General features: G+C 42.6%; 2 protein-coding genes and 1 pseudogene across 3 annotated transcripts; 2 read left to right on the top strand and 1 right to left on the bottom strand.

The window, feature by feature from the left end:
- Positions 1 to 1,045: 1,045 nt before the first annotated feature.
- On the bottom strand, positions 1,046 to 1,612 carry LOC308300402 (phosphatidylethanolamine-binding protein 1-like; the record flags this gene model as incomplete). Its single annotated transcript, XM_080744225.1, has 1 exon — positions 1,046 to 1,612. The coding sequence occupies one exon, from the start codon at positions 1,610 to 1,612 to the stop codon at positions 1,046 to 1,048; it is 567 nt and encodes a 188-aa protein (XP_080600351.1).
- Positions 1,613 to 2,765: 1,153 nt separating this feature from the next.
- Positions 2,766 to 3,620, top strand: LOC308300835 (cysteine-rich protein 2-like; annotated as a pseudogene). Its single transcript has 2 exons — positions 2,766 to 3,026; positions 3,302 to 3,620. The product of its transcript is annotated as a cysteine-rich protein 2-like (transcript).
- Positions 3,621 to 5,829: 2,209 nt separating this feature from the next.
- On the top strand, positions 5,830 to 25,252 carry ccnc (cyclin C). Its single transcript, XM_080744221.1, has 12 exons — positions 5,830 to 5,944; positions 7,126 to 7,232; positions 9,970 to 10,054; positions 12,845 to 12,914; positions 13,129 to 13,180; positions 13,285 to 13,340; positions 15,073 to 15,108; positions 20,298 to 20,389; positions 20,980 to 21,047; positions 22,144 to 22,223; positions 23,659 to 23,777; positions 24,633 to 25,252. Exons 1-12 carry the CDS (start codon positions 5,913 to 5,915, stop codon positions 24,685 to 24,687), a joined length of 852 nt encoding a protein of 283 aa, XP_080600347.1. The 5' UTR covers positions 5,830 to 5,912; the 3' UTR covers positions 24,688 to 25,252.
- The last annotated feature ends 1,417 nt before the right edge of the window (positions 25,253 to 26,669 follow it).

Consider the following 26,669-nt stretch of genomic DNA (forward strand, 5'->3'; position numbering starts at 1 on the left):
CGGAAACCACAAAACGTCATGTTGTAGTACTCAAAGGACTACAATTTGGCCGGAACTATCCACCGGAAACAGTTTTAACCCAAAAGAATTCCCCTGCACTCAAGGACATGCTTTTATGGCCTATCTAATAAACTCCTTGATGCGGAGTAGTTTTGCTTTTGAAAAATTTGTTTGGTATATGCATCTTTTTTTAGTCCAACTCGTAGCGACTGGAAAGACTACACTAGGCTACTTGAGCATTTTAATAGGGATTGGGGAAACAAACGGAGGGAACCAAATCAGAGCGACGCCGCTTCTTCTAGTGGTTTCCGCGTTGGGCGGGAACCAAACGGGCTGTTGTGAACGAACACCAGGCTTTCTCTCAGAAAGCCTGGTGAGGTTAGTGCCTACCTACCCCATGCACACTGGCTTCTCTCCCCCGAGCACGGGCCAATTATGTTCGTTTTGTCGCTCGAGAAAGCCGGATGCAGCATGTTGGATTGGATTCGAACCCCTGCAGCTTCACGCGGTGGTGGGCAGGCACTTTACCACTGCGTCACCGGAGCAGGAGTAGCCTGGTGATCTGGAGATCTCCACCAGGCTGGGTTTCCTATCAGGGCTGTGTCAGTCATGACACGAGCATGAAGCTGCGAAGGGCAATAGAGTTTGAACCACGGACAGTGTGTCTTGCTCAAGCACACTTGTCTTGGACACACAGCCCGGAGGAGCCAGGGATTGAACAGGGAAACCTTCCGATTCCAATATAACTCCAGCTCCATGAGCCACGTGCCTAGTTATCTCCGCCAGGCCAGAAGGCATGGAGATTGAGGGCTCATTTTTCATCCATGCCTTACCTCTTTACAAATCACCTATGGGGCGGGAGGCGTTCCTGTCAGAAAATATTTTATCCTTGAGCAAGACTCTGAACACCTAGTTGCTCCCGGTGAGCAGGTTGGTGCCTTGCATGGTTTCCTCTGCAATCGGTGTATGAATGTGTGTGAATGGAATGCGCAATCTATTGTAAAGCACTATCGATAAAGGCACTATACTTTACGATTATACTTATTTATTTTCCGTCCAGTTTCTTGTACAGCTTGGGAACATAGTCGTCCCACTCGGCCTGGTAGCAGGTCCCGGCCACGGGCGCTCCCAGCCCGTACTTCTTCCTGAAGGCCTTGACCTTGAACTTGCCGCGGTTGTCCCCGGAGGTGTTGGGCAGCACGCGCTCCGTGCAGGACAGGCTGCCCGGCTGCTCGTACACCAGCCACACGTAGCGGTGCAGCCCCGTGCCCTTGGGCGGGCCCGAGCCCACGTAGTCCGACAGCACCCTGCCGCTGGCCACGTCGTTGCCCTTCATGTTGACCACCAGGAAGTGGTGCCACTCCCGGAACTTGGGCTCCTTCCTGCTGGGGGCGTCCGGGTCGGTCAGGGCCAGCGTGTACAGCTTGTTGGGGTCGCAGCCCTCCCACTGGACGCCGTCGGGGCGGTTCTGCACCTGGGTCGGCGTCAGGACCTTCCCCAGGCTGTCGATGTCCACCGAGCCGCCGTAGCGGACGGCCAGGGCGCGCGCGGGCTGCTCCTCCACCTCGGTCAGCTTGAGAGAGCCGCTCCACTTGCTCACGTCCACAGGCATGACGACGTTGTTTACCTACACTTGCCGCTCTGGTCCTGTGGTTCTGGTCTTTTGATTGCAGGTAGGGTTTCAATAGGCAGATTTATGTTTTGCTGAGAGTTGCTAAATTATGTTTTTGTTAATTTGACAATTCATTTTAAAGGATATGGTTGAGATGACAAGGTTGTGATGTAATTTCCTCTTATTAGACCCTGTCTTATCTTATCTTACCTTACATCTAACTATAATCTAACTATAGATTATGGTTAGATTACGTCTATGCCCATAGCATAGCATATGCCAGATGGGCATAAAGGGGCATATGTCCGATGAACTTGAGGATTGGTAGATTTATGAGCTTCACATGACACTGTGACCAGACTATAAGTGGGCCAATTTCCATGATTGGTCAGGTTTCACTTACTATAAAACGGGAGAAGCGGGCGCAAACCTCTAGTACACACAAAGCCAGATGTAGGAGCGTCTGGCACCGCTCAAAAACAAGTGGTTAAAACCATGCTGACAGATTACAGTATGTCAATCAGCAGCGTTTTGCAGACAAAAGGAGGATTGGCAAGTAGAGCTGCACACACACAAACAAACAAACAAACAAACAAACACATGAATAAATGTTCAGGCTATATGAAAAATCTCTTTTGAACATGTGTACTGTATGAGTGTTATAACATATTACAATGTTAACCACACATAACCAAATTTCAATATAAACATACATCCTCAACCTAACTCATTTACCCCCTCCCCATACTTGCTCTACCCCAGAGACATCTATGATGATATCCAGTGCAGGAATTTCATGGAGGCCACGAAGGCCATGGACGTCGTTACCCCTCAGTTTGGCCTTGTGCCCCTCAAACCAATGGCATGATGCCACAGTGGCCTTAATGCCCAGCTGACTGGGGCATTTGGTCAATATGTAGACATAAACTAAAACCTAACTAAAATGGACAACACCAAAGGCCAAGTGGCCTTGCCCCTAAAATGACGAAATTCCAGGTCTGATGATATCACTGAGACAATTTATAAACACATGACATGGTTGTCTTCCTGGACATACACACACAATCTCGCATTCGCACATAACCTGGTGGAGGCCTGTGCAACGATAGAAACAAGAGTTCGCTTGGTTTTGTTCAACCAAAACATTTACAACATGGCTCAAAAGTGTCCCACTTGTGAGAAGACGGTGTATTGGGCTGAACAGGTGTATTCTTTGGGGAAATCTTGGCACAAGTTGTGCCTGAAGTGCGACCGCTGCAGCAAGCTTCTGACTGCAGGGGGGCATGCTGAGCGCGATGGAAGTCCCTACTGCTACATTCCGTGCTACGCTACCCTATTTGGGCCGAGAGGTGTGAATATTGGAGGGGCAGGCTCCTATAAATATGATAGCTCTGGGAACAACAGCCCGGCTGCTGTGGACGACTCAGAACCCGAGGTGGAGGACAAGACAGTCTGTGTACCTAAGGAACCGGAAGATGAAGGAGCGACGTTCAGCACCTCAGTGGAAACTCCTAAAAAGAAGAAAACCTGGGCCCTCAAAGTGGTGAAAAGGATCAGGGACCTCTTAGCCGGACGACTGAGGAGAATAAAGCAGCGTCGCGGTGAAGACAAAGCATCATCTGAGCTCGATTCGAAGATCATCAGCACCGGTGCAATCTCCCATACGGACGAAACTCCTGTGACCTACAGCAACACTGTGGACTCAGCACCCATGTCTGAGGAGAAGAGAGCCCGTGCACCTAAGGGACCCGAAAAAGCTGGGAGCAACACCACTGTCGCTGTCTTTGGTGTAACCAAGCTTTGTCCCAGATGCAACAAGAAAGTATATTTTGCTGAGAAGGTGACGTCACTAGGCAAGGACTGGCATCGGCCCTGTCTGAGCTGTGAACGGTGCAGGAAGACTTTGTCTCCTGGCAGCCATGCAGAGCATAATGGCCTGCCGTACTGCCACAAGCCATGCTATGCTGATATGTTTGGGCCCCACGTGGTGACCTCGTGGCGTGGGTGAGTCTGCTCTGACCCAACCTCGAGCCCCCAACCCCATCCCTCTCTCCTCTGTTTTAAGGCCCATTCCCACTGGGCCAGATAACAGATAAAAAAATCTCTTTCTCCAGATATTTTTTCCATTCAAGTGGATGGTAGATACAGATAAGAAAAATATCTATCACAGATAAAAAAGAATATCTGTGATAGATATTCTTTTTTATCTGTATTTACTATCCACTTGAATGGAAAAATATCTGGAGAAAGAGATTTTTTTATCTGTTATGTGGCCCAGTGGGAATGGGCCTTTAGTCTTCAACGTTTCTATCAGCCACCTCAGTGTTATTTGGTGGTGGCATATCGACCCATATGCCCATATAGATGGATATCTGGTTGTCCAGAAACACCCGGATATGCATATACAGTATAGTCTAGTCAATCTGTGGTTTGACCCATAAGAAATTGCAATAGTAATCATTCAGGGTTTTTTATGATAATTTGGACATCGAAATAACATATTAAAAGTTGAATTATATATTCAGAGGATCAAGGAAAATTCAGGGGGTTCAGGTTTGTGTCCCATTCACTTACTATACAGGGTAAAAAAAAGACCTCCCCAAGTAGCATGGGGTTTTTTCATGATTCTGAATCCATTCCAAGCTAAAAAACATTACTTGGGCTAAAAACAGACCCCACAAAACTGTGAAAAGTGATGACTCATCACTAAACCATAGTTTTGGTTATATATGTTGCAGGGGGGGTATTTTGACCAATAAAAACTATGTCACATTACTATTGCAATATCTTTTGGGTTGGGCCTTTTTTGGCTTAGATTGACTGGCCTAATACTGATGACATCAAGGATCCGTAGGCCTACATGATCATAAAGGGGACAAGGACAGGCAGATAGAGGAATCTCCATATGAGCATTAAAGGGACACAGACACACAGACAGATACAGAGATCTCCATATATGGGCATAAAAGGGACACAAACAGACAGATGGGTACTGAAATTTCTAAATCTTTCCTGACTGCCCGGTCTAGTATATTATTAAAATTGGCAAGTGGGTAGACAGTGGGCGTCACGAATGTGACTTCCACATTTGATTGGCCAAGCTTTATGTGACAAAGGCATGGTTTCTTGTACCTTTTAATACATTTTTGCATCCTGGCTAAGAGTTGTGCTGCCTCTTCTCAACAAGACCAAGATTCTAACGAAGACCAGGATGTCCATAAGGCAAAGCATCCCAGTTCCACCAAACCACTATAGTCACTTATTGAGCCATGTATGGCCATCAATATGACGTCAGAGATTCTCTGGCTGAGACCAGAGCTAACGTTTATGACATTTAAGTTGACTATTAATTGTCACTCAAATAATTGTAATTAATGATTTAATTGTGTTACTGTCGTTGCACATTGGAACATTATTATGAATAAAAATATATATTTCTGCCTTTAGGCTCCATAAAAAAATATATATGTCAAATACCATTAAATAACTTTAAATTACGGATAGAGGAAAACAGATCAACAAGCTCAACACGCTTCGCATATTTTGAGCATGTAGATCTACTATTTCCACTAAGAATGATTTCCATGAGTGAATCTGAATTGTCAGATGTTTCAAGTTTGTATTGCACATTTCATAAGACAATTAAGGCGAAATGCCTCATTCACACTACGAAAAGCCAAGCTAATGGTTTGCTTGGTAATTCAATGTATTCTCTATGTCTAGATGCAAACCAGCTTTTAAAATTTCCAAGCTGGAAACAAAGCTTGGACATTTTAAAAGCTGGTTTGCATAGAGAATACATTGAATTACCAAGCAAACCATTAGCTTGGCTTTTCGTAGTGTGAATGCAGCATACTACTTGACAATTTGGCCAATGTTTAATTTTTCATTTTAGAGGTACTAAAAAGTCCTTAAATTGTCACTTTACAAATGTGCAGATACGCTCTATACAACTTTATGCTGGTTTGTTTACTGTTGAGAGAGAAAACAATGTTGAATATCAAGTTAATCATCTGGGGACCCCCCCAAAATAATTTGGGGACCCCCCTGGGGGTCCCGACCCACAGGTTGAGAACCCCTAGGCACATGTAAGTGGCGGTCTGGCGGAACAAATGTGTCGGGAGGAACCATTCGTTCCACGCCTGAAGCGTTCGCCGTTTCTGTCCGGTACGTTTAGTGCGTCGCACTCAACCAACTAGTGTAGTGATTATTTTAACTCTCTTTTCTTTCTGAACATTCTGTTGTTTATCCGTGGATTCTGCTGCTTTATCCTCCTCCTCCTCTACCTCAACACCACGACATGGCAGGGAACTTCTGGCAGAGCTCCCACTAGTGAGTATACAGAGCTGAACGTGGACTGATCTGGACTTTATTCAATAAAAAAAAAGACCGCTGTTGTTTTGTTTTGAGGCCTAGCGCTGAGTCTCCGTGCCGCCGCCGCTCCGTATATCGTTGTCAATATGGGAAAATACAAATATTCAAATTCAATCTTTTAAGAGCTCTTTACCGACATTTTAACATAAAGGATCCCACCAATTATGTGTATTATTTTAATATAAAGGATCCCACCAATTATGTGTATTATTATTTGGCCCACGGACCCCGATTTGAAAAGATTAGATTCCAGGGAGGGACCCCCCCCCCATAAGAGAAGATTTGTAACGTTTCTCGAAAATAGCTGATCTACAAGCTCAAAACTGGTCGCATCGCGACGCTTTTTGAACTTGTATATCTACTATTTTTTAATAGCCTTAAAAATAAAACTATATATTTTATATATATATATATATATATATATATATATATATAATATTTATTTAAATGATTTAGACAATTTTGCATGGAAGTGCCCAGATGTCCCTAGTCTAGTGCCCACCTGACCAGTATAATATAAATGACATAACAATGAATATATATCTGTCTCTCAGTCTGCAGTGGGTTCTGGACAATAATATTATAACCCACTGCATTTTATTCATTTAATGAATACAGGGTTCCCACGGTCATGAAATTCATGGCAATATTTTGAAATCTAAAAAATATTTGGTACTGGAAGGTCCTGGAAGAATTGGCTGTGCATTGTCTTTAGTTATTGATTTTGTTAATACCGAAATGATACTGAAATGATAAATGAAACATTGGCCAAATTGTCAAATATTAGAGGCAGAAATTGTGCAGATTTACATGCTCACAACGAGCATGTAGATCGGCTATTTTCACCATGAAACCGTGTTAAACAAAATTCCTCAACTCTTAGTGCTCGTCAGGGTGCTGGGGTCCCCAGTTAAAATATGATTATTTCGGGGGTCACGGCCTGAAAAGTTTGAGAACCACTGTCTTTGGGCATTGCGCATAGGAGTAAGCGACTCGTTATTGAGCTGAATTATTGTTATATAGTCCTGGAAATCAGGTTAAATATTCTGGAAAAGTTTTGGAAATTAATTGGTAAGAATGTGTGGGAACCCTGTGAATAAAATGATAATAAAATAATGAATGTATAATGTCTCTTTCAGTCTGCAGTGGGTTCTGGACAAACAGGACCTGATCAAAGAACGACAGAAGGACCTCAAGTTCCTGTCGGAGGAAGAGTACTGGAAGATCCAGATCTTCTTCGCTAACGGTACCAGCATTACATTTTATATGTCGGTACATTATTTTGTATCTGGCTGTTGGGACTAGGGATGGCCAACGGTTAACCGTTACCGTTAAACCGATAAGAAATTGGTTACCGGTAAGCACTAACGGTCAATTTTGACCTATAAAAAAGAAAAGAAAAAGGAAATCAACCCATGTGTCACACCAAAAGCCCCGTACACCAATATCTACGCAACATCAAGTCATCAACCATGCAACTATACGCGCTGTGGTCACACATTTCTGGGACATCAATGTCTGTGTAACATCCATGCATTCACGCAACTGCGAGTCTGCGACGCTGCTTGATTTGGAGTCGTACACGCTGACTTGTTCAACAAATGCTCCGTCGTGGTGTCGTCGATTGGATTTTACAAAACAGACCCCCGTCGTCACATTGAATCCCGTTTAAGAAGAGCTTAAAACACAACTTTCTAATGTTACATGTTGATGACGTGAGGAACGCTAAAGTCGTCTTTGTTACAGTAGGCTATGCGAAAATAACAAAGCTGAGCTCAGAGTCGCAAATTCAATGATCGCTGCATCAGCACACACCCCAGGGTTCCCCGATTAGTTTTCCCCAAGGGCCGAATTATGTCTAGGGTACCAAGCCGAGGGCCACAACATTGCATGGTGGTGTTCCCGCTACTCCAGCGACAGTTCAGATATCGTCGTTGTCGGGGGAAAATCTTGTATGTCCAAAACCGTTCATTTTGCATTTATCATTTTAGAAACGATTTAAACTAGTGAAAACAGCCGATCTACAAGCACACAACGCCTCGCACCGCGAGGCGTTGTGTGCTTGTAGATCTGCTGTTTTCACTGCTTTTGTGCGACGGCCTCGTATGATGAAGCAGGGCTTTACTTTGTGAAAGAAGGTACACATTTTGAGATACGAGGTTTCCACCCAACAATGACGATATACTAGTGTTGTTGCTGCTCTTATACCACCATTATTACTGGGGTTGGTGGGGGCCAGAGTAGACAGTAGCCCTGCGGCCCGCGGGCCGCCTATTGGGGAACCCTGGTCTACACTCTTGTAGGCTGAGAGTGCTCTTAGCACAAGCATTTCATTGTATTATGTATACTTTGTATGGATATATGTGACAATTAACCTGAACCTGAACCTTCAAATACCCACCCGCTACCTTCAGCTACAAAACATTTCTGTTTAAAAAGCCGTTTATTTAATAGATTATTGCATGGTGGACAATTAATGATTGTATGCATCGTTAGCATATCGTCCTCTTATCCATATTCTAATCAAACCTCTTCGTAAATGAACACCCTACTTGTAGGTAGCAGATCTACAAGCTCGAAATGCGCCGCAAAGCGACACGTTTTGTTCTTATAGATCTGCTACTTTTGATGCTTTTCACGTTTCTATTTGAATCCTGAAAAGTAACAGTTGTGGACATATGAGGTTTCCACCCACACAAGACTACATTCTTGCCTGTTAATACACCATAATGGTGTATGATCTTAATATTGGGTATTGGTAGGGGTGGGCGATAATATGGAAAATAATACAATATCACAATATTTTCCCAAGCTGTATCACGATACACAATTTTATCACGATTCTTTTTCACGTTGATTTTTATGGTTATTTTTCAAGTTACTTGACAAAAACGAGACTCTCTGGGTCCCTTTTTGGAAGTCTAAATTGAACTTTACAAGTATGTAACTCTGACAGTATACAAATGAAACCAAATGGACCCTTACGGGTCCATTTGGTTTCATTTGTATACTGTCAGAGTTAGGTGGAGACCTTGACATTTTAAAGTTTGAGAACCACTGATTTAGACCAAAATGCAGGTTTAAATTGAATTCTGCAATGAATCTCTGTATTAACGATTAAACAGGATTTTTTACAAGGCTCCCTCAATTGTATCACGATATAGATACCTCTGAAAAGGCATATCGTGGAGACATTGTATCGTCTCAACGATAATTATCACCATATCGCCCACCCCTAGGTATTGGTGCATGATCGTAATAACTACATTATCTCTGGCACCCCTATTTTGAGCATGCCATTATATATACATCAAGCGTAAGAGGTAATACCGTTGTGATATAAACCTACATGACCGTAACTGAATGATGGTACAGTGCGTGTAACGTGCACAGATTAACCCATTTAGAAGTTGGAACGGGTAAACATTATTGTGTCATTATTTTATGCTTTAACTATTGAAAAATAGCAGATAAGCGAGCTTGTAGATCTGCTATTTTTTTTAAATTGTGAAAATTTGAATTTTGACCCGATTCTATAAGTGTCTTTTGAATCCATCTAAGGTTTTTTGAAAAAAAAATATGTTTCTATGTCAGCAATCTGGCCAGCCATCGTCAAAGAAAAGGTCCTTTTCACTTAACTGGAGCTCAGTTAGTCTGTTCTTGAGAGACTACTATGTCAGTGGTGCTCAAACCTTTTCATGTGAAGGACCCCCAAAATGATATGTATTTGGCCACGGACCCCCATTTCAAAATATCTAGTTCCAGGGACCGCCCAGAAGCAAAATTTGAGTGACAAACGTTCGCTTTGAAAATACATATATTCAAAGATTTGCACACATTTTCACGACTTTTTTCAAAAATAGCAGATCTACAAGCTCGCAGCTGTGAGCTTGTATATCTGCTATTTTTTTATATTTAAAGCATAAAATATTGCGTCATAATGGGTTAACTACATTTATTTGCATCTTATTTGCATATGTCAGTCATCCAGGCCCTGGGGGAACACCTGAAGCTACGGCAGCAGGTCATCGCCACGGCAACCGTCTACTTCAAACGCTTCTATGCCAGGTACAATGGAACGCATGTTGTTTTTTAGTTTTTTTTTTTCAAGATTTGTTTTATGCCTTTATTGGATAGTACAGTAGACTGACAGGAAACGGGGGAGAGAGATGGGGAGAGACATGCGGCAAAGGTCGTCCGGATCGGGAATCGAACCGGCGCCGCCGCCAGGCATCAATGCCTATATGGTATGCGCTTAGACCAGTAGGCCACCGGGCGCCCCACGCATGTTGTTTGTTATTTATTTTGACTCCTTTGCGGGGGCTAGTGCGGTATTGGGATTGTCTCTCCCATACACACATAACTGTACACATAATATACTGTAGTTTTTACAGTGTGAAAACAAAGGTGGTCAGCCATCTAGAATAGTGTATGTATGTATGTATGTACCCCCAAGTCATGCGCTGGTCCTGCATCAATCGTAACAAAACGAAGCTGACTTATATTATATTTACATAATGCAGGGTTCCCACGGTCATGAAATTCATGGAAATATTTTGAAATTAGAAAAATGTTTTTCCAGTACTGGAAAAGTTTTGGAATTGACCAAGGGTCCTGGAAGGTCCTGGAAAAAATAGTTATGCATTGTCTTTGGTTATTGATTTTGTTAATACCTCTGAAATGCCAAATTAAATATTGGCCAAATTGTCAAATATTAGAGGCAAAAACTGTGAAAATAGCCGATCTACATGCTCACAACGCCTCGCAACGCGAGGCGTTGTGAGCATGTAGATCGGCTATTTTCACAATAAAACCGTGTTATACAAAATTCCTCAACTCTTAGTGCTCGTCAGGGTGCCGGGGTCCCCAGTTCAAATATGATTATTTCGGGGGTCGCGGCCTGAAAAGGTTGAGAACCACTGGCATACAACGCCTATCTTTGGGCATTGCACATAGGAATAAGCGACTCGTTATTGAGCTGAATTATTGTTATATAGTCCTGGAAATTGGGAAATGTTTTGGAAATTAATTGGTAAAAATGTGTGGGAACCCTGATAATGTGTTATATCATTGACCTAAATGGTATTATATCAACAAGGATAGGACTGGTGGGAAAACTATAAACCTGCTGAGTGACACATTACTTTACCTGGGTTACAACTAGGGTTGGGGGCGGTAACCGCCGTACCGCGGTATACCGAGGCCTACCGCGGTGTCAGGGTCCTTACCGCGGTCAAAATAGTCTATTTTTTGTTGAAAACAAGCGAGTTTTAAAACGGGGGAGAGGCGAGGACCGCATGCGCTCCATGCCGCTCTGCTCTGGGCCGCGTACCACAGGTTTGGAACGTCTATGGTTTGGAAGCCATATACGTCACTCGACTCGGAGACACAGTCTACACACAGCAGCAGCCTCGTAGTAGGGAGCACGGAGAAGCGTAAACTTTCTCTGACTGTAATCCACACAACACAAGTATGTTAATACATACCTTGTGTTGTGGCAGTAGTACCTTGTGGCATTTTGTTTTTTATTCATACGGATTACAGGCGGAGCGCGGACCGCGTGGACTAAAACCGAAAATGAAACTATCTTTTACTTTTCCCACCGCGTCGCGCCGACTCGCCCGTTGTGCCCCGTCGCCGATTTTATAACCTTTTCTGTCAAGTCTTGTCACTAAAACCTGTATATATCAGCACTCAATCGCTGCGATTTCAGACGTGAGTTAATCACTGTACACGATCTGATTACCCGTCTCCGTCTCTCTTCTGGTTTGTTCACACACAGCAGTCTGTGTCTTAAAAGCCCAAGTAGCTACCGTTACTATGGTAACCCGACAGTGCAGATCTAAAAGCTCAGATCGCGTCGCGGATGCGACGTGTTGTGAGCTTGTAGATCTGCTCCTTTCAAAGCCAAACCTGCTGTGCTGTACGGGGAAGTATAACTCGGGCAGTCAGGCTGTGGAGAGGTGACTTTTGGGAAGACGATTGCAATATTTTGGCTTATCGCCGAACCTTAATTAATAGATACGGGTGCGGTAATTACCGCAATACCGGCGGTAAATGGGAAGACGGTAATCGCGGTAACAAAATGTCGATACCGCCCCACGCCTAGTTACAACTACTGATAGTTGTACTGTAATGAATGTTGACTTGGAATAATATCCCGTTTAGTGTTTCATGAGCACGGTCATGACAAAATAGGCTGCAGCTTGTAGTGACGGCGCTGATCAACATGTTGAAAGGCTAAAATAAAGATGTCAAAGATTCAACAGTGATGTCACGGCTATTCAACACAGAAGTAGGAAGTAGTGTAGGCTATACAGTGTGTGCATTGCTGCTCGCTAGCGAGCCTGGTTCTTTAGTCGAGTGGTAACTAAAGATACATAGGTCCCGGGTTCGCCTCCCGGCCGAGGCTACATTGGTGGCAGCGGCGCAAATAGGTACTGTCGGAGTGCTCCGTCAGTTCCTCTGACGTTGTAGACCTAAAGCCTAGTAGTCGACATCGCGTTACTTGCCTGGTTGCGGAGGTCCTCCAGTCAGTCAAGCCACATAGGTTCCGGGTTCGCCTCCCGGCCAAGGCTACAGTAGCACTAGCAGTTTATAGATCACAGTGACATCACTGACGAATCCTTGATATCTTCATGCGAGAGATAGACTGAACTTTTCTCTGCTGTTTGGAAAATCGTGGCAGTTATAGATGTCTCCCTAGGCGCGGCAGAGGGAGAGCAGAGCCCAGGATTACATAGCTTAGGCAATTGGCACTGGGTGAAAAAATGGGTTTCAAAATTGTGGGATAAAAATTATAGAGGGGGGAAAAAAAGGCTTGTTATTCGTTTTGATGTATGTGATGGTGTTTTCCAGGTACTCATTGAAGAGTATAGACCCAGTGCTTATGGCTCCAACCTGTGTATTCCTGGCCTCTAAAGTTGAGGTGAGGGAACCTGCATTGCATGCAACACGCAACACATTTGTATTTGTTTCACTGGAAAACTTAGACCATGGTAAATCATGGAAGTAACTCAATTGAAATGGCAATCCAAAAAGGTTTTTCTCCTTTGCCATTGTCCGCTTGTAAAAAACAAAAATGTAATGATATATAAAAATGCCATTTAGAGACTTAATTATCTCATAATTATCTCTTGCAGGAATTTGGAGTTGTGTCAAACACAAGGCTGATCTCAGCGGCGACGTCTGTATGTACGTAACGAGACATTAATGTGTCCTATTTATGCGTATACATAAGTACAGCCCAGTCAGTGGAATTTAACAGAACACATCTTTCTCTTTGTTTTTAAACACAGTGAAAACCAGATTTTCGTACGCCTTCCCAAAGGAGTTCCCGTACAGAATGAATCATGTGAGTAAAAAGAGAACCCAGTTCTGTGCTGCATATTCCCTGACCTCACCCCACCCACCCACCCACCATAGGCTCAGGGAAACAATTAGCTTCATTTTTTTTTTATCAGAGACTGACTGATATATTGGCCATCGTATTTTAGACATTTCATTATAGGCAAACACTTTCAAACATTTTGCTTTTCGTGGTTAAATACTTCATTGCTTGATCATTGTATAATTAAAGCTGAATATTCTTTAATAATAATTGTGTTTATTTATAATATCCGGGCTTTCTATATCGATTTTTTGAGTAGGCCTACTCTTTACATTTACATTTGTGTGGTGGCTGGGGGAGAGGAGAATAAAATAATTGGTCAAACAGACCTTGGTTATCGGTGGTCAGGGTTAGGTTCTCAAATTAGAGTCCCGTTCCTTGAGGAGTCTTGAGAGTGTACAAATGGAACCAAATGGACCCTTTACGGGTCCATTGTACACTATATCAAATGGGGAGAGTGTTTTCTGCTGGTGTTTCAGTCCGAGTGTATCAAAGGGTGCGTTCGGAAATGCGCACCGGGTGTGTGCTCAGTGTAGTGAGTGCCTAAACCTGACCCTAATCCTAACCCTAACCTCAGCAAAACTATGCCTAAACACAACCCTAACCCTAACCTCAGTAAAACTATGCCTAAAACTAACCCTAACCAGAACCGGTGCGCATTTCCAAACGCACCCTTTGATACACTCTGACTGAAACACCAGCAGAAAACACTCTCCCATATCAAATGGGGGGTCCTTGGCCTAATGCAAAACAAACAGGGGGTCATTGAAATAAAATAAAAAGTTTGAGAATCTCTGACAGTGATTCATTCAATGTTCTAGGACTGTTGCGTCAGACCCCCAATCTATACGTGGTGTGGGTGGGTCATGCTCTAATTATTCTATTGTTCCGTTTTTCCAAAGCACAGTCGCTCCTGTGAGCAAACAAACACTGTGGCTGTGTTTGTTTGGCTGCTTCCTCCTCATGGATATCATATGTATCCTTGCACTGGCGTGCTAACAGCGCCACTACAGCATGTCACAACAAACACATTGCAGTGTGCATGGGCAGTGTCCTTATGTCACTGTCAGCCCAGTTTGTGACATTCCACAGCTTACGTTCACACGTGTGCGCTGAAACTCCCGTTGCTTTGGGAGATGGCTTTGACAGCGGCTGCCGCTCGTATCTACGTACGTGCGGACGCTCCATTGTCTCCGCACATTCCACGTCTCGCCGTCACGTAATTACTTCTCACCGTCGGGTGAATTATTTATCGAACTGCCGGGACTTCCCGGCGGGGGCCGTCCTCAACGCCTCGCCTGTCCAGATCTGTGTAAATGATTATTAATAGTGGACTGGCACGGATTGAAGCGTAGGAGGGAAGGTTTCGCACCACTGAGAATAAATTAGCAGATCGATGTGACACTAGAGCCTTGTTTTAGTTTTTTCATCTCCCCAATTATAGAGAGAGAAGGGTAGTGGACTAGTGGTTGCCTGGTGGTGTGGTGATGATGACTATGGTTCAAACATTGTTTTGTTTGGAAAAGATACTCCCCAAATGTCCCCAGAGACAAATGGGGAATGTTCATTCAGTTCAAGAATATATCTTTGATGTATAATCAGTAACTGTTTTTATGACATACATAAGATACAGAAGTGTAATGTGTGACATACTGTATATTGATATAATGTAACTGCTCTCTCTTCCTGACCACAGATCTTAGAGTGTGAGTTCTACCTGCTAGAGTTGATGGTGAGTAAACACAGGTTGTGTTTGAGTCACGTGATTGGCTGCGTTGTTTGAGTCCATGCTTGCTGTGATGGTAATCATTGCTATAGAGTGTTTGTTCAGTAACAGTGTTAAATAGCTCTACATTGTGATAGTCATTGATATTGAGTGTTTTGTTTTTCAGTAACGGGGGTCTGAAAGCTCTTAAATAAACAGAGGATGCATGTTTGTTCAGTTTGGGATACCACTTTTCTCCAATTAGGGGAGAGTACTCACACAGGATAAATAGTAGGGTCTCAAACCAAGGTTCTGTGACCATCCTCTGGCAAGGATGGTTTGATGATTGATTTGACCTCTATGGAACCTTTATAAAAGATTTAGCCCCCATGTCCCTCGCAAAAATCCCAGCATTTTTTGCTAGAGGGCCAAATTTAAAATGGCGTCCGGCGCCTTCGTTAAAAATTTACTTTTTATCCAGATGACCGAGAATCATGGATGAAGACACTTTTTCATACAAGTCACCCTTGAGGATTCCAAATCTGGCCCCATTTTAATCATAAGACCTTGTTTAATTAACATAATGCATGTTTAATTAGCATATATTATGCATAAGTAACAACTCAAAGTAAACATGGTCATTTTCTGTTCTGTGTTATTCCAAGTACTTATTTTTACAAATATTATCATTCCTGCACATCTGACCACTACTGAAGCAGTAAATATTCCAATAAAGTGCTCTTTGTTCATGTAATAAGCTAGTATGTCCATAATTATTTTTCTGTACATCAATTATTATGACTTTTAGACCACATGTTTGGAAAAGAAAAACATTGAATACCAAACTTCTCACAGTTGATCCCAATGTAATTTGTCCTGTAGAATCAATTTCTATATATTTGTATTGTGCATATTTAATGACACAATTTGCTTGTTTGAGCAAATTAGCGTAAATAAGCATAACAAATTGTGTAGGTACTATAGACCAATATATGTGGTATTTAATGCACAACATCTGCCTAGTATTGTTATCAGATATGACGTGTGTGTGTGTGTGTGTGTGTGTGTGTGTGTGTGTGTGTGTGTGTGTGTGTGTGTGTGTGTGTGTGTGTGTGTGTGTGTGTGTGTGTGTGTGTGTGTGTGTGTGTGTGTGTGTGTGTGTGTGTGTGTGTGTGTGTGTGTGTGTGTGTGTGTGTATTGATGAGCTACTGTATAATAAATTGTTCCTGCCAGCCATTGTCCTCTGGTTTGGGATAATCTATCTAGCTTAAGATATTGTTTCAAGATATTTGCTTGCAGTTTAGACCTCTTCAAATATTTCTGCAAGCTATGTTTGACACAATGATACATCAATCTGTTAATTACAGTGAGGCTGGTCCACTGTGTGTAGTATACATTGTAGTCTTTGTCCAAAAGTGCCACTGTAGATCACGCAGGGAACTGTCCAGCTGGTTCTCCACATTGGTAGCAGCCAGAGCATAGGCCTTTCTTCTGTCTATCCAGTGTCTCTTGTGACTGACTGGTAGAGACTGGGGAGTGGCTCCTGCTGTAATGGCTCTTCACTGTCCCCATCATCATCCACCACACTTGGCTTGTCTGATGTAGGCAAGGTCAGTCTAAACAAGGATGGTAACATTCTGCTTCCTCGAGGGCATTGGGGCAATGGGGCATGGGTATCCAAAATGACGAGGAAGGAGTCCTTGAACAAAGGCTTGTGTCACCAATTCCTTGAATATTATACAAATTGTGATAGCTGCATTGGATTAGTCCATTTAGCCTGATGGCATATGCCCCCATGCTCTATTTTTCTCCACCTCTTATGCCATCCTCAAAGGCAGACTGGCCAAAGGCTGGTATGAGGCTTGGTCTGAGGCGCCTCAGACCAGATGCCAAGGCAACGTTGGCAGATGTTTTATTCTCAGACAGACCACCCATTGAGTTGATCTGCTATTTCAACCTGGAGGCAGTAGATGCTGATTGGCCCATTTCCATTAGGTTAGGTAACATGGCACCTCATCTAGCACTACCAGTGGGATTCCCAATGCAGAGTCATTGCTTTCTGTATCCCACTCAGACTGCATGGACTCATTGGCTGAACTGGCCTTCAGGCCAGTAGGAAAGGGTGGCATCTTCTGAGATATAAACTGGTACAGTACGTCACCCTCTTCTCACTGGCATCCAGATCTTTCTCTGCCTCTTCCCAGAGAATCATTTCTAAGACATTTCAGCTCTGATTCAGATTGATGTGTTTTGTGTCTGTAAAAATTACAAACCCCAAATAAATGACGTTTCTATTCAAAAGTTATGTTTTCACTCTACTGGATGGCGCCCCTCTTGAATTACTGCTATACCCGGAGAGCTCCCCGCTTTCTCTTGGGTGCAGACAACATTGTTTTTGGTGTCCTGGATTGTGCCTCCAGGCTGCATGTTGGACAGGGTCTTCTCCTGAGGGCATATCTGATAACAATTATAATATGTTGTGCCATGCATACCTTTTATATTGGTTTAGCTTATTTACACAAATTTAATAAATAAGAAAATGTTCTAATTAAATATGCACAATACAAAAATGTAGAAATTGATTCTACAGGACAAATTACTTTGGGATCAACTGTGAAAGGTTTGGTATGTGACCATTGTTTTCCAAGCATGTGGTCTAGAAGTCAAAGTCATAATAATTGATATACAGAAACATTTTTTATGGACCTACTAGCTTATTACATGAACAAAGAGCACTTTATTGGAATATGTACTGCTTCAGTAGTGGTCAGATGTGCAGGAATAATATATATATATATATATAATATTAATATATTAATATATTTGTAATAAGTACTTGGAATAACACAGAACAGAAAATTACCAAGTGTTTACTTTGAGTTGTTAAATATGCACAATATATGCAAATTAAACATGCATTATGCTAATTAAACAAGGTCTTATGATTAAAATGGTGTCAGATTTGGAATCCTCATGGTTGACTTGTATGAAAAAGTGTCTTCATACATGATTCTCGGTCGTCTGGATCAAAAGTTCATTTTTAACGAAGGCGCCGGGCGCCATTTTGAATTTGGCCCTCTAGCAAAAAATGCTGGGATTTTTGCGAGGGACATGGGGGCTAAATCTTTTATAAAGGTTCCATAGAGGTCAAATCAATCATCAAACCATCCTTGCCAGAGGATGGTCACAGAACCTTGGTTTGAGACCCTACTAAAAGGATGAACAAGTGAAATTGGACTTGATAACAGACACAGAAATGAGCAGACACAAATAGAACTGTAACACGAAAACGTTAGCTGATAAATGGGTAGTGGGTAGCGATTGGCTGAAATTTGAGACGGGGAGACCCCGGTTACTGAACTAACACTCCATAGCAATGATTACTATCACAATATAGAGCTTTAACCTATTAACATTAAAAAAAATCACTTACCCTACCTTTAAGTTATTCTCTGAGAATAACCGGTGTACAGTCGATGTTGAGTCAAAGACTCAATCATTTGCGTGCCGGAAAAGAATCTACAAGCTCACAACGCGTCACATCCATGAGGTATATGTTTGGATATGTTTCACATCCGTGTGAGAAGCATTTCTGCGTTCCGCAGTGGTGCATATCACCGCTGCTAATGTGATTTAATCATGTTCCTTGTGTATAGAGGACTTGGTTTGCATCGGGTGGAAACCTGCAAAACTGTTACTCTTCAGGACTTAAGTTGAAAAACAGCAAAAGTAGCAGATCTACAAGCTTGTGTAGATCTGCTATTTTTGATACTTTATGCAACGCTGTTAGAATATGTAGATAAGAGGTTTCTGCCCGAAAGTGACTGTGTACATAATTTCTTTTTATAAACCGCTTTGAATAGGAACATAGTAGACCTGGCTTGGACATTCTGTGTATTATAATGCTTAAAGGAGTAGTTCACCACTTTTCATCCTGTCTTCATATAATAGGTCCTCACTAATGTTCATGATAAAATATCAAACATTTTTTCTACTCAGTCCAAGTCTCATAGGAGAGCTGTGGGAAGTTCAGAATCCATCGTCTTGTGACATCATCATTTTCCCCCAAAAAAATTATTCAATATTTTTGAAAAACATATTTAGATTTTTATTATCGCGAGAACAATGGCTTCCACTTTAAAATTGCAACTTTTCAGGAATAGAAAGCCTGCAGTTTCTATAAGCTGGATTGGCAATCGATGATGTCACAAGACGATGGGTTTCTGACCTGCCGACAGCCGCCCTCTGAGAAAAAAAAAGCTATTTTTGAGTGAGGACCAATTATATGAACATAGGTTGAAAAGTGGTGGAGTGCCCCTTTAAGAATTAGATTCTATGACTACAGAAGGATACTACACCCTAGGGATGCAAATGATCGATTAATTCATTAATTGAAAGTTGATAACCTTATCGGTCGATTAACCGATTAATTGATAGCAGCACTTGTTTTAGGACCAAAAAGTCAATTCTTGTCCAAAACCAAAAATGAGGGCAGAAACATAATTACCTTGATGTATATAACATCGACCGACTACAAGCTTCAGCTGGACAAACCTGCCCTCTGCAGTGCTCTAATGCAGTGTTTCTCAACCTTTTTTCTGCATGGGTACACTTTTCATGTCCCAAGAATCCATGGGCACATCACATACAGGGGTGTAAATATCATCACTGTCGGGAAGAAACCTTGTATCTCCAAGTTTCAAATGTGTACGTTTCTTCGCAAAGTAAAGCTCTGATTCATCATCACACAAGGCTGTCGCACAACAGTAGTGAAAACAGCAGATCTACAAGCACACAACCTGTGCTTGTAGATCGGCTGTTTTCACTAGTTTAAATCATTTTTAAAATGATAAATACAATACTGGCTTTCAAGCAGTTTCAAGGGGCACACTTGACCCTTCTCAGGGGCACACCAAAGGTCCCCAGGCACAGTGGTTGAGAAACACTGCTCTAATGAGTCTGTCTCATTTCTCCCCAAAAGCCCTTGAATGTAAGGGAATATGATTAAGGATGACTGTGATTATGTTAAGCTCACATTTGATATAATACACGCCATACCTGTAACATTCACTAGCAAAAACATAACATCCCTACTTCACACACATACAAAAATAATTGACACCCACTTTATTTCACACATGGAATCGTGTGATGTGACAATAAAGTTGATTCTGATCAGGTTGTGACTTAACGTGTGTGTTTGTTTCTCCTCTCAGGACTGCTGTCTGATAGTCTACCACCCCTACAGACCTCTACTGCAGTACGTCCAGGACATGGGACAGGAAGACATGCTGCTGCCCCTCGCCTGGTACGTACTGCATGCTAATCTCTACAGCTCTGGGCCTCAGTCCTTTTCATGGCAAATGACCACCTACACATGTCTTCTAACGCTTTTCTGAAACACTTACTGTATGTCGCTATGATATCAGTGGTTATCAAACCTTTTCATGTCGAGGACCCCTAGAATTATATGTATTTGACCGCAGATCCCCCCCTATCTCAAAATATTTTGGTCCAGGGACCCAGAGAATATTTTGGTCCAGGGACCCAGAGAAGATTTGAGTTATAAAAGTTTGCTTAAAAAAAAGAAAAGAAAAAAAGAAAAGTTCCATATTTTTCAAAAATGACAGATCTACTAGCAAGTGCTTGTCCAGTTCAAATATGATTATTTTGGCGGGTCGTGGCCTGAAAAGGTTGAGCGCCCTTGACACTACAGTATCAATGGGAGATAGAACGAGTGTAGAAAGTGTGTTCTCTCAGTGAGCAGAACAGTTTATGTGTGGAGTCACATTGCCCTCTGCTGGCCACATTGGTGTGCTGCTGCTGTTGCGTGTGGATGTTATAGTGTTTTCAATGTATGTTTGTCTTCATTACTTTGACTGACGTTGTCTTCTCCAGGAGAATAGTGAATGACACCTACAGGACAGACCTGTGTCTGCTCTATCCACCCTTCATGATCGCTCTGGGTAAGATCTGTCGCTGTGTAGGGCTGTCACAATTATTACATAATCGCCTAATCGTGATTATTTGACATTATCGCAATTATTTTGTCATAATCGTCATAATCGTGAATGTTCAAGAATGTCCGAAATAGTTGAAATAGCAGATATACAAGCTCACAACGCGTCGCATTCGCGACGCGTTGTGAGCTTGGAGATCGGCTATTTCCACTATCAAAGTTATTTTTTAAGTAGTAGGTTGTCAAATATGTCAGTAATTTCTTTGTATATTTAGGTTATGTGTCATATCTACCATGTACAACTTCAAAGCCTAAAAGCCAAACAGAAATGTAATTATCAACGACCAAAAACACAATTAAATCGTTAATCGCCAATTATTTGAGTGACAATTAATCGTCATGTAAAATGTCATATCGTGACAGCCCTATCGCTGTGCTTTCAACATACAGTAGTATTCATTTATTATATGCATTTACAGCAAGTGTGTAAGACAAATTTTAGGTCACGGGTTGGACTGGACAAAATGCATCACATATTCATGAAGAAGATGTGTTTTGTGTTTTTCTTTTTGTACCAATATTACCTTTATGATTGTTATGAACTTATAGCTATTGATTGAAAAAAAAGAAAAAGAAAAAAAGACAAAAAAAGAAAAATAAGTGTGACTTGTTTGCGGTGTGTGGTGTCAGTGTCTTTTCTCCTGTGTGGTAGGATGCGACGAAAAGCGGTATTATCATTTATCGTGATAAAAACACTCACAATAATTGTATTGTGGAGACGTAATTTATCGTGAAATTGTCCTCCGTCATGCACTACATGGGATCAATTCACCTTTTATTTGCCGAGATGCATATCCTTCTGTAATTGATAAAAGTAAATATGTGTATTTTCTTCACTCTATCAAATGTCAAATGTTCCGCCCCAGTATAATGGCTTTTGATTATCGCGATAATATTGTATAAATCGCAATTTATTTTGTCACAATAATCGTGATATGAAATCTTCATATCGTCCCATCCCTACTGTGTGGCAGTGTCTGCATGTAGCCTGTGTGGTGCAGCAGAAAGTTAACATGATGAGTGTGTTCTCTCCTGTGTCACAGCGTGTCTGCATGTAGCCTGTGTGGTGCAGCAGAAAGACGCAAGGCAGTGGTTCTCTGAGCTCTCTGTTGACATGGACAAGGTAAGCTCTGGGACCATGTCAACCTTATTCATATTCAAGGATTAAATAGAAGGGATACAGTAACTGGATTGATTACATCCACGGTAACGATATTCAAGGTAAGTTAGGTTGCAACCTTACTGTGTACAACGACTTGCTATCTGTGCAGTGCTTGCTCCACCATCATTGCGACCGTCAGGTCGCAGTTACTACCAAAACCTCCACCGGCTGTCTGTCAGTCAGTCTGTCAGTCAGTCTGTCCGTCATGTCACACTTTTCCCCAACTCATATCTCCCCCACTAAAATCACGCAAATCGGTACACAGTATGTCTACACTCATGTCATCAACATGGATCTGTCCCATATAGCGCCACCATCTGGCAGATTTTTTTAAACACATTTTTGGACACTGCTCCTACACATTTTGCCCTAAAATCACGCAAATCCGTACACAGTATGTCTACACTCATGTCATCAACATGGATCTGTCCTATATACCGCCACCATTAGGCCGATTTTTTCAAAAACATTTTTGGACACTGCTCCTACAGATTTTGCCCTAAATTCACGCTGCGACCTGACGGTCGCTTATCTCCTTATTAGGGAGTCTTACTGGTATTAACTATTTGTTGTTAGATTGTTCCTGATTAATATGCAAAAATCACGAAACAGTAAGTTAATATGATGGCAGAGCAAGCACTAGTCTGCACAGATACTGTAGCAAGTCTTTGTACAGAGTAACATTGTAACCTAACTGTCATGAATATTGTGGATGTACCCTTCTATTTAATCCTTTTCGGGATGTTGAAGTTATCATCTGCCCATTTGTCAATTTGGTCAAAAGAAATTGGTTGAGCAGAACACATATTTTGCGACCATCGCTCCATTGTTTACAATGGTTTGTAATGCAGGCTGCCATCCCATGTGGTCATGTGATCAAAGATGGCCGCGGTGTGAATAAGGTTTTTGGGGCACAGCGGGTTGACAGTGGTTAATGACTTGCCTATGGGATGAATTGAGTGGTGCTATGGGATGAATTGAGAGGTGCTATGGGATGAATTGAGAGGTGCTATGGGATGAATTGAGTGGTGCTATGGGATGAATTGAGTGGTGCTATGGGATGAATTGAGAGGTGCTATGGGATGAATTGAGTGGTGCTATGGGATGAATTGAGAGGTGCTATGGGATGAATTGAGTGGTGCTATGGGATGAATTGAGTGGTGCTATGGGATGAATTGAGAGGTGCTATGGGATGAATTGAGAGGTGCTATGGGATGAATTGAGAGGTGCTATGGGATGAATTGAGTGGTGCTATGGGATGAATTGAGTGGTGCTATGGGATGAATTTAGAGGTGCTATGGGATGAATTGAGAGGTGCTATGGGATGAATTGAGAGGTGCTATGGGATGAATTGAGAGGTGCTATGGGATGAATTGAGTGCTGCTGTGTTGTCCAGATCCTGGAGATCATCCGTGTGATTCTGAAGCTGTACGACCAGTGGAAGAACTTTGACGACCGGAAGGAGATGGCCGGCGTGCTCAACAAGATGCCCAAACCCAAGCCTCCTCCTAACAGGTACACGTTAACCCATTAACTCATACCCTGCCAAACCCGAGGAACCCGAGAATTTCGCGATGTCCCTCCCTGCCACGCCCGAGGAACCCGAGAATTTCCGCCATTTTGAAAAAAAGATTTTTTTTTTTTCAAAATTTTATTTTTTTCAAAAAATGTTTTGGGACCCCAAAAACGTTAGTAGGCATGATAGCGATCGCGAAATTGCTTGTTTAACCCCCATACAACCCCCATACAACTCAGGTAGCAGACCTCCAAGCTCACAACAGTGTAAAACATAATGGCTGCTATCTCATGAATGCCTGAACGGATTTCCATTCGGATTTTTTTGTTTGAAAGCTGTGAGCAATGTGGACACACGTGGTGCATTATCTAGGCATGGGTGTGCATGATCCGTGCACTATGAATTACATGGAAGTCTATGGAGACGAATGGCAGTTAAAGAGTACGAAGGTATTGTTAAATGGCAGCATATGAGTTAAGACTGGGAACGCATCTGTGTCACATAAACACTTTAACCATTATTTTTATACTAAGGATATTCAAGCTCATAGCGCGGCACAGAGTGCTAGTAGATCTTTGAATAAATAGAAAAGCAAACATTTGTAACAAACATGGCTGCCATGTTTGAAAGATGGGGTTGGTATGGGGGTCAAACATGCAATTTCGTGGTCATGCCTAGTAGATAGAAGGAAGTAAAATACATATTTTTTCAAAGAAAAGAAAAAAAACTCACGTGGCGGTGTCAAACAACGGGAATAACTCGGGGGAACTCGTGATAGAGCAGTCAATGAGTTCATACATTTTGTAATGGTGACAGCCCTAACTGATGGTCTTCTACTGTCTTTTTCTTCCCAGTGAGAACGACCAGAGCTCCAACGGGAACCAGAACAACTCCTACAGCCAGTCATAGGACCCCGCCGTTACACAACCAACAGCTTGGATGTCCAGACGGTGGGCAACACCTTTCTGCCATGGATAAACGTTCTGCGGCCGTCAGTTTGCGGTAGTGACATCGCACATGTTCATACTGACGGAAGGAAATGTCCTTTCTCCCTTTTCTTTTTTTGAGTGACACCCCCCCAAAAAAACATTTTAGATGGACCTTTGTCTTCACATTATCAGTCCCCTTCTCTCTCTCTCTCTTTGTCTCTCGTCTGGGGTTCAGAACACCCTTGTTCTCTGGTTCTCAAACTTTGTTTTAATTCCCAAAGACCCCCAGTTTGATATGCATTAGGGCCAAGCACCCCCATAACTCAGAGTGTACAAACGGAATTTGGTTCCGGTTGTACACACTCTGAGTTACAGAACTGAATGGGTCCATTTGGTTCCTAACAATCAACCGTTTGTTTAGCTGGGGGACCACCTCGAAACCCCTCAAGGACCGCCCCCCCTAGATGCCCCCATACCCAACATTGAGACCCACTTAACTGCCCCAGGACTCTGCCAAACAGGGGCGTTTTGAAGGTTGAGATGAAGCAGGGGGCGAGGAAAACTCTTAGAGAGGTTAGCGGAGACGGGGGAGGGGGAGGGAGGGCGAGGGGTGTACAGCTGTGTCTAGAAGGTAATGGATTTGATGTAGTTGTGATGATCCTGACTTCCTTGAAACATTCCCGAGGAGCCACGTCATTTGATACCGAGCTCTTGGGGATCGGAAAACGAAAGAACTTGATCATTTATTACTGTGCGAGTGTGTGTGTGCGTGCGTGCGTGCGTGTGAGTGGCCAATCTGGGAGTATTTTCATTCCTCAGGGACTAATAGTAGTCTTCTCTACTGGTGTCTGTAAAGATGATTCGTGCTTAGCTGTGTGGCAGTGTTGCGTATAGATGTATACACGTAGATATACTGTTATCAGCTGCTGCTGTCCATATTGTGCCAAAGCCGCTGGCAGGGCAAAAGCCATGCGTCCTCCTAATGCATATCGTATCTATATGCCCCATGCACAGTATGTCTATGGAAGCAGGAGGTACTCGCCACAATCAAAATCAAGGCTCACTGAAATGACTGAATTCTGAACTGTTTTTTTCTTTTTTTTTCTTTTCTTTTTTTCAAGTGATTTTGGATCGTTTCAAAATGTTAGACGCGGTGTTATGTCATGGCGTAGATTCACTTGATTCAGACACTTGAACCAACATTAAGGTCCTCACCGTGTGCTTGTAGATCTGCTATTTTCACTACTTTTGTGCAACACTTTTTGTATGATGAAGTAGGGCTTTAACTTACGAAAACATACAAATTTGAAACCTGAAGTTACCCGAAGCAGTGATTTTTAGAAGGCGTTTTAGAATCAGGTCTCAGTTCTAAATGGCTTAATGGTTATAAAACAGACAAACGGACCAATATAGCAGCTGCCTTGAGGTACAAACCTGTGGCCGGTGTGGTGTGTGGTCAACGTATAATATTGTGTCTATGGTGCTGCACCCCAAAACATCAGTGGATCTGCTATTTTCACGTACATCACTGTCGCACGGCTAAGTATAGATCAGGCTTAACAGGTGATATTGATTCCGTACTGTTAAGGGTTGGGGTGGGGGGGGGGGGGAGGGGGGGGGCTGTGTGATTGTACGTGGGTATGTGTAAACGCAGTCACGTGATTGGCTGCAATTCTGAGGTTTGCGCCGGTTGGTCACGGACCCTAGCGACAGAGGAGCTAAACGAGTATGGCCTCCTCTGATTGGAAGATGTTTGGACTTTGTTGCTGTGGAATAGGCTCCGTGCACAGGGGCCATATTGGAAAGAAATTGGGCCTTTTCTTTACGTCATTTACTTACCAATTATACTAATTAAGACGTTTTGTGTAACACAGTAATTCTCACACGTTCTCAATTTCGAGGACCGCCGTAACTCTGAGTTACATTTGGAACCCTTCGAGGAACCATGAGGGTGACACAAGG

This window comes from Nannobrachium achirus, assembly GCF_963921795.1.
Source record: "Nannobrachium achirus genome assembly, chromosome: 16".
In the NCBI taxonomy this organism is placed as follows: Eukaryota; Metazoa; Chordata; class Actinopteri; order Myctophiformes; family Myctophidae; genus Nannobrachium; species Nannobrachium achirus.

What these genes read in the sequence shown, in the direction of transcription:
- ccnc (XM_080744221.1), top strand. Translation starts at nt 5,913, where the DNA reads ATGGCAGGGAACTTCTGGCAGAGCTCCCACTA. An exon ending in TCCCGTACAGAATGAATCAT is followed by an intron (nt 13,341 to 15,072) that starts GTGAGTAAAAAG and finishes TCCTGACCACAG; the next exon opens with ATCTTAGAGTGTGAGTTCTA. An exon ending in TCTACCTGCTAGAGTTGATG is followed by an intron (nt 15,109 to 20,297) that starts GTGAGTAAACAC and finishes TTCTCCTCTCAG; the next exon opens with GACTGCTGTCTGATAGTCTA.